The sequence below is a fragment of the Battus philenor genome, unplaced genomic scaffold (genome assembly GCF_028537555.1).
Source record: "Battus philenor isolate CCGP_79_NKW_IND1 unplaced genomic scaffold, ilBatPhil1.0.hap1 SCAF_15, whole genome shotgun sequence".
Classification (NCBI taxonomy): domain Eukaryota; kingdom Metazoa; phylum Arthropoda; class Insecta; order Lepidoptera; family Papilionidae; genus Battus; species Battus philenor.
The window spans coordinates 3,198,807-3,213,388 of record NW_027181677.1 but is presented as its reverse complement, the minus strand read 5'-3'; the positions used below and the strand labels follow the sequence as shown (position 1 = coordinate 3,213,388).

The following is a 14,582-nucleotide window of genomic DNA, read 5'->3' as shown; positions in this document are numbered from 1 at the left end:
ATTTATTTTATACTGTATAATGTTTTTAATTTTTCTTGAGGGAAAATCACATATGCTATAAGGTTTCCGAAGCGGGGCTACAAAAGAGGTCAGTTGTACGTGTACTTATATATATATATATATATATATATATATGAGAGACTGACGTGAACTTTATAATTTGATAAAATAATTAGTCGAATAAAACTTTCGGTTAATTGTTAATGATAATTACATAATTAATAATAATTGTTAATGATATACCAACGCCCAAAACGAAAATACGGATTTATTAATAAGGATATTAAAAAATGGTTATAAGGCATATTCACACTCAAATCCAACTTCACAGCTTTTCAGTTGTTTGAGAGAATTGTGTACGTACGATTTTTGATAGGGACATTTTTAACCTATAGATTACAGAAAACTAATAAATGACTACTGAAACTAATAAAAATGAATAAAAATACGAATTTAGTCAGATATTTTTTCTAAACCGAATTACTTTGAAATTAATGTACACGTGTATTTCATTATATCCTTATTAGTAATTTTCAATTCAAACTTTTACGGAAGTTTCTCTCGATATAATTTTTTTGTTGATGTCAACTTTGACTAACATTTTTATAAAACTAGAAAATGACTCTGCAGAGGCAAAGTTTCCTGTTTTATTTATATCTACGTGTTAGAATATTAAAGCAAAACATAAACGCCAACATTTCGTTTCACTTGGTAAGTAACGAGAAAAGTATTTGATACAGGTGTTATAATCGTCCATTCGTATTAATAAAGGCGTAAGCACTAAACCGCTGAGCTTCGAAGCAAACTCGCTTCATAAATACATCGGAGGCAATATTTACGAGTTTAGTTGGCGACGCGCTGTCGTCGTGCGACGTAATAAACGGTACAACTTTGCGATCCTCTGTCGTACGGCTTCAGCAGTGAATGCGCTTGTGTTGGTAATTAATGTCGAGGATTTTAATTACTATGAAACCATTGTTATAGGAAAATACCTGTTAAACATAAATTTGAACGGTTTGAAGAATTATTATTTTATACTTATGGGTTTCTCGTACCTCCAGTTTTGTGTGGAGCAGCAACTTAACAACATTGGGTTATATGAGTGTTTCAGATTTTAATTTATTTTTATTTTAGATTGTCTTAATCCTTCACATTGTGTTTTACTTCTTCCTTTTATGCTTCACATGATCTGTTATTCTTCGCTTGCAAATCTTCTTCCTCGCAACGCACTTTCTTTCCTTTTTTAAATTTCTAAATCAGTTCTTTTGTGTAAATTATTTTCAAATAGACTAGAATAGAAGAACATATTTCTGCGTATTGGAATGATCGTCCTGAAAGATCTCATTTTGCTAAACACTTAAGTCGGGACATCGTTACCCAGACGGTCATGCCTATGATGTACTACATACTTGTAACGAAGGATTACGGGTGTTGGAACGGTTAGAAATGATAAGACACGGGTATGGGAACTATATTTCATGAGCAGGTGAATGTTTCCTTCTCTCCATTATTACGAGTTCACCAACATACTCTCTCATCTACTACGTAAAATCGCATGTAACTTACGAGTACGATAAGCAAAAAAAATTCGATCACGTGATCGGTTACGTCACTGAGTGATTTTGGGGGGGAGGTAGCATATAAATGGCAGAGCGGTGACGGACGGAGCTCACTCAGTGTTTGGCACTGGTCTACATTTCTAGATCAGTTCTTTTGTGTTAATTATTTTCAAATAGACAGACTCTTACATACTACCGACAGACTTTTATTTATTTATTTCCTTTATTTACAGTTTTTTGTGTAGCTTTATTTCTTCATATCCGGTTTAAAAAATATAGGAATCATTAAAGTTTTTAATAAAAAGTTATGTACAATATTTTAATATCATTACATCATCGCCATCACCATCATAATTTCATTCGTATGACGTCCATTGCTAGACACAGACCTCTATTATGGATTTGCAATCTGATATTTTCAAGGTCATCTTTACATTTTTTGCGTTGACTTCCTACACCGTGCTTGCGTACCGTGATCTGCGCTCCAGAACTCCCACCGGAAATTCCAACAGCCATCTGCTTTGCGCTACGTAACCTTGTTATTGCCACTTCAAACTGTCAATCTATCTGCCCATGTCGGTAACTTTCGTTCATCTACGGATCTTCTAACCCCTGGTTATATTAATCCACCTATACTTTAGATTCTAAGTGAACAATAAGCAAAGAAGGAATAAATATGAGCTAATGGTTTAATGATAATAATTAAATGTTATAAATCTATTTAAGTACATACAAGTAATATAGTTTATATATTAGAACCTTTCTATTAATACTTAATTTCATTTTTGGCAAATGCTAGTATCCCAATATGAATGAGACATATGAAATTTAATTTGTCTTATTTTGTAAGTGATGAAACAAACCAACAACTGTTCGGTTTTACAATATAGATATAAAAAACCTTTAATAAATTGCATAAAAGTAATATACCAAAGTCTTGAGAAATCACTTGTTAACATACATCTTACTATTTTGTAAGGAAATAAACTAATTATGACGTGTATACGTAATGAGAGTGTATTTAAGAATGTATATAAGTTGATTGATAGTAGGTGTAAAAGCTTTGATGGTACTTATTTGTCAGAAAAATGCTTTATAGCTCTTACGCCTACTTCCTATGGCCCCGTCCAAACTATAAAGATTGCTCTGAAATCAGTTACATTAATATTTTTTTTCTTTTTGCGTGCATAATGCAAATAAATTCTGGCTGTAAGGAGTCTGCAGTTACAGATGATAAACAATAAAACTTTTAAACTTTTAAAGTTTAAAACACGCGTTACGTTATTCATTGTTTCTCAAACCAATGCATTAATTGACAACAAATCCTTTGTAATAATTGTGTTGCTAAGTATTGACATAACAAATGACAACAGTGATGAGAAAAACAGCGCTCAAGATCGATCGGTCTTTCAAATTAGAAAAGAAGGAGTATTGTAAGGAAGAAGTATTGTTGGCAGAATAAGTCAATACAAACTCTTGTCAGCAGATCAGGGTGCGTGTGGGTGCCCTTGTGGTAGCTCAATTTGATTTTAGTTTCTTTCGAATTCGGCTTTTCGGGCATATTCTCATAATCTTAATAGGTAATCACTAATATTGAATAGATGATATAAATAAATAACCATACACATGTCACTTAATAAGTCTAGAGTCTGACAAGTACATGCGAACCTTTTTATCTGACCCATAAGCTTTACGGAGAATCTAAGCCTACAAACAGTCTTTACGTCGCTCTCCACAATTCTGATTACCGTGACAATTTTTTTTTCAATATCTCCTAAGAAAGGGACTAATATATAACTACCTCCGCTATGCAGCAATGAAGTGCACGCCAGCCCGCTGATACATGCGCGTGCGGCCAACAGTGCGAAACACAACTGTAGCTATATATTAGTCCCTTTTTTAGTTAAGTTTTTTCCTACAATATGATGTCATATATCCCGCCAAAAAGATCATCAGTATCGCGTCGTATATCGTGGTGGTCATTGTGTTGGGTTGCAGCCATATGCTTTTTTACTCTCTACTTTGCCGGTAATACCATTTTTTTCACAGTTTACCTGTACCCTCATATAGTTCTTATATGGATTTAAGAATGTAACTCCTTTTTAATGTTATTATATTAGTTAATTTATGTTAGTAACTTAAAATTCTTGCCCTCGTTGATATATAAGATGGTATTTTATTAAGGCAGTAACTTCAATAAATACGGCTCCTATAAACCGAGCAAGATTAACCAAGATTGTATGTAGACATGTTTGTTTTAGACGCTTGGAAGTCACTTTGACTGCTCTTACTCACTAATCGTCGTTTTAGCCCATAGATGCCAACTAAAGGCTTAGGACGCCTACAAACATTTAAAGATATCTGTGGGGTATATACCATAATCGCCACGATTGGCGGGCTTTTGTCGATCGCGGTATAGATATATAGTATGCAGAAGACGCTACTGTTGATCTTCTAGAAACTTGTTTGTGGGTAGTAGCAATCCTATATAATTAATGAACATAGTATAAATGATATATGATTGTATTCCGGAAATCGAAACTGCGACTTAGAATCGCAAGTCTAAGTACTCTACCGCTGGTATACCGGCCACTTACCCACATGATTGATATACACATCACTTATACAACTTATCACTTGATATATCTTCTTGGTTTATGCAAGTTATTTATTATATATTCTGGTAAGTTTTTAGACTGTTTGTATCGTGGCAACTGCAGTATATATATGAAATTATAATAATTTCGGTCTGTAGTCTCGAACTATATATTAAAACTGAATATATGTAAGACATTGAGCTATCAACCGTTGGTGAGTAAAGACGTGTATAGTTAACGAAGGGATACATTATAAACTTTTTATCAGACGCTTCATTACAGGAACCAATACAAAGAATGATAACGAAAGCCTCAGTGATATAAAAATATTATCTTTTATACCCATAAAAGATATTAGATTATGTGGATATTAATTTACAAATGAAAAATTAAAAAAAGGCATACTTTATTACCAGTATAAAGTAAAAGCTAAACTCGCAATGCCTAAATTTCGTCTTCAAAAAAATAACAAAACCTGCTAGGATACGCCTATAAAATAAACTTCCACTAGATATCTTGGACCTTTTGTTACTTAGTTTAAAATTTAACGTTAAAGTTTCTAACATTTTTAAATGAATATTATTATAGCATTCAACAGTTTTTAGTTGATCGAAATATGTGGAACTTGGTTTGTTGACACATTTACATGATTAATATTGCAATGTATACATGAAAAAAACTGCTAAATTTCATTTATAAGAGCATCTTTTGAGTTTTTAGCCGGCTATTCTCAACAGATCAGCGTTCCAAACCGGTAGTAGCTTGTTATTTATAGTGTTAAAATAATCGACGATTCAAAGGTGCATGTAAATGCGTACGTGAATAAAGAAATTTGGAATTTGAAAATAATATTCGTGTCCTTTGGTTCTTTATGGGATAAATAAATAATAGACTCTTTTGTATTTAATTTATTATATTTGGTAATAATTAAAACAACTATTGGTGATCCTACAAGTTAATATAGTCTATGTTATACATATTTATAATATTTTACAAGTTCCCGCGCCGGCAATTCCACGACTCGTGCATAGTGCAGTGGTTTCTTTATCTCTCTCTTACACACCTTCATATATACAGACTAGGCGCGGGCAGCAACATTTTAATACAATTATAAAACAAGTAGACAATACTGGATAATCTAGAATTAAAGCAAAAGGAACATTGTAAATTATATAATTTTATTCATAATTACAATTTAATATCGCAAAAAAAAGACAAATTAAAAGGAGCTTAATTAATCTTTTTAGTGTAAAAATTTGAACGTCGGTTATGTAATAATATAAATCTAATTACTTTATGTATTAAGAACAAAAGAATGCTAATCACAAGCCGTCAAATATATTACAAAATTTAAACTAATGAACGTTACTTTAACTATTGCATTATTTACATTATTCTAGTACTAACACAGAGCACGAACATTGATCTATCTGTAACCATAAACACAGTGGTGTTTGTATTTACATGAATACATTAGGGTCTACGAATTAAAAAGGATATTCACATATTTTTGGTCGAATACTGCACCGGTGATGTTACAACTTATTTACATATCAATCGGTAAAATTATATTTCACCATTTTAGCCTCATATTAAGCCTTAACTTTTATACAAATTATTATTAAACCATATTATATTTAAAACTCGTTTTCGTGAATTATGATAAAAGAGGAAATATAAGTGTATATATGGAAATATTTAATCAAATTCAGAAGGGTCGGTAACAACTATATCTGCGCATATTTTTATCTTCGAGAAATAAAAATAGGTTTAAAATATAATTTATTTGATTTTTTTAAATGAAACATTATATATAAAGAAAACATATTTTATAACCAACATATTGTTAATAATGGACTGTCGGGAGTAGATGAATATTTGTAGCAGTTTTTTGTGTCTTGAACAGCCCGAGCGTCAAGACTGATATGCCATTGGTCGAATACAAGAAAATTTTCTGAAACTGTATGAGAACTGTGTTTTAATGACCAAAATTATGAAGTGATGTGGGTAAAACTGACATGGCAATTTTTCAAATAGGCATTTTATTCGACATGTACATTATTTGCCTATTATAAGTATTACAATCCGCATCTATACTATCTGGTTAATATCCATTATCTTTCTTAATAGACAAATGTGTATATTTAAGTAGTATTAACACATGCATTGTTATGCAAAAAAAAATTTGCGAACTTTATTAGTATCTCATTATTTATTCTGATTTTGAGTAAGGAATACGGTTTAAATTTTCGATATATTCAAGTATTTATCATACTAAAGAAAATGCTTGCAGTATAGATTTTTATATATCGTCGCCTCATTGAATAAACCCGTATTTTGCTGACTTGTTCCGTTTCTACAAAATTCTGCATCTACAGGTAGTATTACCCCTTGTGATTTTTTTGGGATTTTTTCTAATGTAAGTTGAAGGAGATTTTTTATACCAGTTTATTCCGCAATTAATGTTTTTTTAAAATAGTTCAATGAAACCCAAACGGTAAACCAGTATTACGATATAATTCGAAAATCAAATTCTCGCAAGTAGAGTCGTAAGAGAAGAGAATATTAATCACAGGAAAAATGTTCGATAAATTTCCAGTAATGGGTATTACTTGCTGCTTTTGCACTTTTTTATGAATATATTTACAGTAATGTCTCATTATCATAAGCTATTTTAAAGAAACGATCACAAACTAAGCCAATGTGTCTCGAAAAAAACTGAAAAAAAAAACCATTGCGGTGAAAGAGTTGGCAGAAATGTACACGTGAATAACATCGTATTGCAATGTTACAGATGACGGTCAATATCAAATTTCGCACGAATAACATTGTTAAGGACATTACTACCAAAAACATTTAAATTTAATTCCAGTTAAATCTATTTTCCGTAATAACGAAGACAATTTTCAGAATAAACAGCAATTAAAAACATAGATGCCGAAACAAATAGCTTTAATTTGGTATATAAATAATCCTTGTAGGTTGAATACAATGGAAGTAATTAAAGAAATGCGGTTCTCCTGTAAAATTGATTTTTGCAATAACTGGTTTATTCAGTGGTGGCGACCATATTTGCGAGAAATTAATTACGTCTAAAAAGAAACAAGTTTTTGGATCCATTATTGACAATTTCTTTAACATTACAACGTAATTGAATTAGATTGACAGAAATGCAATTATTTTTGAATTTTATTTTACGTTGCGGCATATAAAAATGCTTTCGTGTAACTCTAAAATGGCACTCACAAATTAAATCTAAATTTTTCATACTCTATAAAAACTTAACAACATAATACAAACCGTTGGTCAATATTTTATCTCATGAAATATAGACATTTCATAAATTACATTTTTATACATGTCATCGTAAACAGTATTATGACTTCGAATATTCTTATTACTTATTTACAACTTAAACGAAGTAAAATAATTCAAACTAATATGATACGAGGCGTTGGCTGTTTTTTTTATGGCACATACGAATTCACATTTGTTGGATAATTTTGTAGATATGCACTAATCTCCCGTATAACACGATAGATTAGTTCTGCGTTGAAGGAAAACAAACGGTACAAACATTCTTGTACAACCTGCTTATAGAACCCCGTGTAACGCGTGTAAATGATTCAAATTGAACTCGTTAATTATTAATCTCGTTTAAAGTTTAATCTAATATTAAGCAACTATTTTGTAAACGAAATATGTGCGTTTGATTAAAATCATCACCATCATATAGTACATCACATACCACAAAGGCCTCTCCGAAGGTTTAGAATAAGATCTGCTCGTAGCTTCTTATATCCAGCGTGTTTCGACGATCATAACAAGGTCGCCTCTGTTCGCCTACTAATAAAATCAATAACATTTTAAATTGCAGCAATTATTATTTTATTATGTATATTTTATCAATTTTAATCAAAGCGTTACAGAGGGAGAAACATTTATTTTTATTACATTTTGACGTTTAAACTGATATAAAAACGTATTTTTTATATATCGTGTTATAAGGGAAAATACTGTAGTTTCATTTCGTTGTTTTCTCAGCCCATAGACGCTTATTGCAAGACATAGGCCTCCGCCAAAGATATACATAGGGATATACCATAATTACCACGCTTGGGAGGCAGGTTGGCGATCGCAGTGTGGTATCATGGTACGCAGAGGACGCTGCTGCCCATCCTTTGGAAACGTGTTAGTGAGCAGTGGCAACCCTATATAATCAAGGCATAAAGTGTGAATTAAATAAGATTGTGTCCCGTGAATCGAACCCGCCATCGCGACTCGCAGGCTTTTATCGCAGGGCTACCACTGCTCGTATATACAACAATACTGTAGTACGTGGTGTTATCTGGTAAAGTAAACTGTTATGTTTTACTTTGTATAAGAGTTTCTAGGACTGTAAAATAAATAATGTAATGTTCCGTGCTGAGGTTCCTTTAGAAGCCGTCTTGATAAAGATGTCTAGGATAAGCATCGTGGGCGTTCTATCACCTTAAAACTGATGACGCTGTGAAGACCATCGAACACACATCATTTGTCCGTGACGAGAAAAAAATTTTAACCTGTTTCATGGGTTACCAATAATTACTTATGATTTCTGAAGACTCTGCATTCATATGAAACAAAAGAAAAATATCATGGTAGTATTTAAATAACGCAAATAACTGAAAAACACTTTAAAATACGTAATTAGTTCCTGAGAGATGACTTTTCATTATAAATAAACCAGTAAGTAATGTGTATTGGCTAACAATACCAAATATTTATAAAAAGAAAAAAAGTTTACGTGAAAATTTTTCCTCCAAAATCCTGACTCATCACGATATATCTTGAACCATAAGGTTTATACACTTAAAATTTAATAGGAATACTTTGCTTTTACGTAATTCCACAAGCAAGAGAACTGAGGTGATATTCATTGAAAAACATGCTTTTTTTAATTATACCTCCTATGACATATTTATTTACATTTTAAAAATATATCACTAATAAATTTTATAAAATTATATCCACAGAAGTTAATGTAGGCTATGCAAAGCGGAGAAAACCTCGTTATATATAAATATTTTCGAAAAGTTCATAATTTTTATATTATGATTTGATTACGTTTCATAGTATGCTGCCTAAAGTAAACTTGATTATTAATATAAAATAAATCAAATTAAAAATACAATACAATGCATATTAGTCATTATTACTACATCTCTCAGAAATATAAAGAACGAAAGAAACTTTTATAGTTACAAATTTCAAAATCCTTATGAAAGTAAGATTGCGAAACTGAAAAAGTTTTTATTTATTATTAGAAAAGAAAGTATATCTACAAATTGTCATTGCATTTTAAAATAAAATTTACATTTAAAAATCAACTATTATAATCTAATGTCTATCATAACTCTCTATTAATATTTGTCTGTCCTTACTCCATATGTTTGTGATCGGTGGTATTAGTCGACGGCGCGTTGCTCTCGTGTGGCAGTAGTGGCAGAGGTAACGGTGGCAATGGTAGCGGCAGTGGCAGCAGAGCGCGCGACTGGAAGCTTGCCAAGGAATGCAGGAGCGCTGCGGAATGCTCATGCGCTTTGCGACGCAGTTCCGCCACACTGGAGGATCGTGCTTCTTCCTTCGGGCAACATGGGCAAGGCGCACCCCATCCTGCCGAGAATGTAAGAATCATATAAGCATGCACACATACATGTAGGTTGATTGACTCTGGGTGTAAAAGTTTTAAATAGGTTATGTAAATTCATATATTTAAAATGTTTCTCTTTATTCTAGTAATATCATTAACTTATTGGCATTAAATGGCAGAAATTTCAATAAACAGTTTCTTAGAAGTCGACATTTGTACAGGTTGTAGATGTAAAAGCTTTAAAGGTGTGAAAATCTAGCTCATTTGTCTTCATAAATATATAGATTTCACACCTATTTCCAATCAGCCTGTATAAAGTGATCACTTTAAAACAAGTTATTTTTATTTATTTTTTCTGTTACAATACCACCGGCCAGGAACTTATGGCAATACAAAGTCTGAATGTATGAAAAGAAATGTAAGATATTATGAAGAAGCATATCAACGCGAAAATATACATAGTATGTGAAAAATAATTATGCTATGCTAGTCCCTATCCGTACATGATGGTACGAGATGCCTCCAAAAAGGGACCTTAAAATTAAAAAAAAAACAAAGTTTAAAAAGACAAAAATATTTAATTTTAATTTTCAGATGGCAGAATTTTGAAAAAAAAATTCTTACTGTATTATCATTAGGTTACGTAGCCAAATATTATTTGAAAGTAAATGTGCTATTCATTTATCTTCTTAAATTTTTTGCACCTATAACCAACCATCCTGTCCATTATCTACAAAGACAAAAACATATTGCAATTGTTTGTGATGCTCAGTGTTCAAAATCTTACGTGAGCAGTTAATGGCATTTAATAAGTAAACTGTAAATTTCTGAAGCTAATTTCAATAAGTCAATGATTTTTTATAAAAGTAGGTGACGCGTAAAGTATTGAAACGAAATCAATGTATATATAAATGTAAAATTCTCATAATACTTTAATAATGTTTTCAGATATTTAAAAGCAATTGCTTTTATTGCTTCATTAATATAATATAAGTACTTCTGTAGAATCGTAGAGGCTCTACGAGAAATTCGTAGCAAGTAAAATATTTATGACGGCTGAGTAAAAACAATCAAATAAATGTTTATTTAGCTAAAACAAATGACCTATACTTTTAATAAGTTTTCCATTATCGTAATAATTTAAAGTTTAAATATAGAAGCATAGAAATACTTTACGGTAAATTCTAAATATCTTTGATTTTTCTATAAAACGTACAATTATTCTGTGTTCTCTTTGTTTATTTTTGATTATCGTCTTAAAGTACTTTTATGAAGCTCACTTATTCCGTTAGACCGTTCGTTGAGTCGGTTATACAAGCACAGCAAGAGAGATAGGATGTGGTTTAATATGGATGATAATTATTCTCTGTATAGTCTTTTGATTTTGCAGTGGGCGGGTACTTCGCTCGTGCTACTGAAGGCTGTTGGAGCTGGAAGGTTTTCAAGTGGCGATTGCGAGCAGATATATGCGACTTGAAAAAGGTGAACCGACAATACATACTCAAGGGCACAAGTAGTCACTAGAAGCAGCCACAAGATCAGTCATCAAGGCGATCATTACGGGATAGCTGTGGCTTGAACTGGACGTCTGTCGAATGCCTTTTTAAGCTTTACTTACCTTTTAAAGGAAAGAATGGCTGCGAGAGGTGGTTCAGATGCTGCGACAGGTGAGACAGATGCGGAGGTAGGAACAGCGGCGGGGCTGGTGGCTGGTCTCCACTTCCTGGCGATGAGCGGAACGCGCCCGAACTAAACAAGCATAGCAATTATTAATATATATGATTGAAGTTTATGTTGTTGATACTCGTATTTTTTAACATTCATATCGCCTTATTTCAGAAATAGCGGAAAAACTTGAATCTAATTATTTCGCTCAGTTCTAATTGGTATATTTCATATAATTATTATTAATTTATTCAAATTATAACCTAAACAGAATCATTTATAGTGACCACTTATGAAGAACATGTGTAAAATGAGAAGAAAATGTACAAAATGTGAATTATTTTTAATTGATTACATCCCGGAAGTCGAACCCTTTGACATATGATTGTAAGTTGCAGTTCTCTGTTACTGAACTATCACTGCTCATTGCCGCTACAATGGCAACCTTTATCTTAAAGCTAAGACAGTTTCAAACGAGCCCTGATCAAAGAAGAGCCTACAACTAACAGCGTTTATGTCAACTTTACAATATACGGTACAGTAGTAGAACAATTTATTACAAAATTGGTTATGACCCAAATAAAAACCTAGAAAGTTTTTGCAAGTTATTGTTTAATTAAATTCTTAAGTTTAAAAGTATTAGAATGAATAGGTTTCTTCTAGGTAAACATTTAGCATCTTAGACCTCGTCATCGCTTAGCATTAGGGGAGAAAGAGGCTAAATGTTTTGCTTATATGAAAGTGTATTATAATACCGCACACAGTGGTCCAAAAAGAGTTAAAAATTTTATGAATTTTAGACAAAGGTATAACATTAACTTTATTTCTAATTCTAACCTTATATACAGCACTATTTCTAATAAATTAATTGCTATTCTTCTCCACATAGACTATATTCTCATAAATAAAATATGTTCCGTCATAATATTATCTTCACTAAATTTTCATCTAAGATGAATTTAGTCTTACATCGTTTGTGGCGATAGCAATTTGGCATAACTCAGGCAAGATGCGAACGACTCTCTTGAATCTGAATTTTTGGAATAATTTAGGGTCTTATGTACTAGACCCATAACTTAATTCAGTATTAAGGATACGTGTGAAAGGGATCAACAAGAAAACCTTACAGAGTTTAACATTGTGGAAGCTCTGATTGATTCTATATTTTTGAAAAAAAAAATCTTATCACTATGTAAACGATGTATAAGAGATAATAAGTTTAGACATAAATTTAACTACTACTGTAATAAGAATATCATCAATGTGATCGCTAGAAAAACTATTTAAGTTTTTTTGTAGATTTTTCTCGGAGACAGTCTTCGGTATCCTCTTGTTTTTCACTTGAGGTATTAACTTATACGGAGCTTAATTTGATTCCAGTTCCTTTTATATTCAGCCTTTCCAGTATCCTTCTCATGACATATAGATAAATAAATAAATATATAAACAATAAATCACTTTACAGTTCTAACGCAATTATTGAAAAATCAAAACAACGAAAGTATATTTTCGTATAAGTTTCTTGAGAAATGAAGCATTCGAAAGTCGTGTTATAATAAATTCAATATCAAAAGATATCGCGTCGTGATTCAGCTGACATTGGTCCCGAGTCGCTTTGATCTACGCAAATTACGTTTGCTAGCAGCCTATCGACGATGACCGATTACTGAAGATGTATAGAAACCACTCGTTTATTTTATTTATACAAAATTCGCTGAATCTTATCATAAAGTATGGCCTTCTAGATGTAGTTTATCGAACGACTTAAATTCATTATATAGTTATGAAAACACCAGGTACATTGCATTGAAAGTGTTTAAATAAACAAATGAATAATCCTATCAAAGTAATCCATACATTATAAAGCTCAGAGTGTAAGTAATGGCTTTAAAGAAATACTAATTTATTGTTTTAACTTTATATAACCACGTCCCTTATTACATCAAGTCTTAATAAATTAGAAACAAATGCTTATATAGACCAATATTTATAAAGACCAATTGAAATGTGTCATCAGAAAGTATAGACACGATTTTTGACAATTTTTAAAATGCATACGTCGCCCATTGACCAAAAGGTCAGCTGAGTGACATCTAAACCATTTTCCAATGATATGTTTAAATAAACTTCAAAACAATTTTAAAACATTTTTTTCCTTTATACAAAAGGCTAATAAATAAAAACTATAAGTTTTAAAAGCCTGTACGTTACACTACCGTGTCTCCAGAAATAGTTTTGTATCTACACTTATCATTGCCAGCTTGTCAAGCCACATTCTGCAATCGATTAAATCAATGTACTGAACCAATGCGTTCAAAAATATGAAATCAATTAGTCACTATGTCAATTTAAATACTTTCTTCTTTTTCTTTTCGGCAATTAGACGCCCCCAACAAGGTGCAGGCCTTTCCTAACAACGGTCACGTTGACCGGTACTGCGCTGCTCACGTCCAGCGACTTTCGGCAAGATTAACTATGTCGTCGATCCACATAGCGAAGAATCTACCTACACCGCATCTACCAGCTCCTCAAGAACCTTTTGGCGTCAAAACGATAGCGTTTGCATGTTCTACTCAGAAATAATTATCTGCACATTATCTAGACGACATTTCCTTATTAAGGCCACTCTTATTAAGGTGTTTTGTACTTAATTGGCAGTAGATTATCTTACTGTTGGTATTTAAATTGCACACTAATTTTTTCGAATATAGTTTTGTAATTGAATTCGTTATCCGAATAAACTTGGAGTAGGTATTCGGGATGCTGTAATGTAGAAGGTGTATTCAAGACCTTACAAGTTAGAATAAATAAAATTGTTTTACATTGTTAACGCAAACGAACTGTAGTGAGAATAGAATAGCGAGTAGTTTTTAAAAAATAAATCTCAAAATTGTTTCGCAAAAGCAACGTGCTCGATGGCGTTTCGCTGCAAAATTCAACAGCGCATCGCATCGCAGCTGCGGAAGAGATTGGAGACAATGAAATGAGCGCGGGCGTAGGTGTCGCGGCACTCCGGCATTCCCTCAGTGCATACTCGATGTGCCGGAACGACCCGCCCGCGCCACGAGCGACAGCGGTGCAATATTCACGACGAATATTCATGTCCGGCCTTGTATACGCGTCTTTGTT

At 32.3% G+C, this 14,582-nt stretch overlaps 1 protein-coding gene across 1 annotated transcript in view; it reads right to left on the bottom strand.

Moving 5' to 3' along the window:
• Positions 1 to 8,708: 8,708 nt before the first annotated feature.
• LOC137918982 (retinal homeobox protein Rx-like) overlaps positions 8,709 to 14,582 on the bottom strand; it is a 41,609-nt gene continuing 35,735 nt past the window's right edge. The window contains exons 5-7 of the mRNA XM_068761940.1: positions 11,407 to 11,537; positions 9,580 to 9,811; positions 8,709 to 8,762 (exon numbers count right to left, since the gene is read on the bottom strand). Coding sequence (XP_068618041.1) covers positions 8,741 to 8,762; positions 9,580 to 9,811; positions 11,407 to 11,537 — 385 coding nt within the window. The 3' untranslated portion in view covers positions 8,709 to 8,740. The remainder of the gene's footprint in view (positions 8,763 to 9,579; positions 9,812 to 11,406; positions 11,538 to 14,582) is intronic.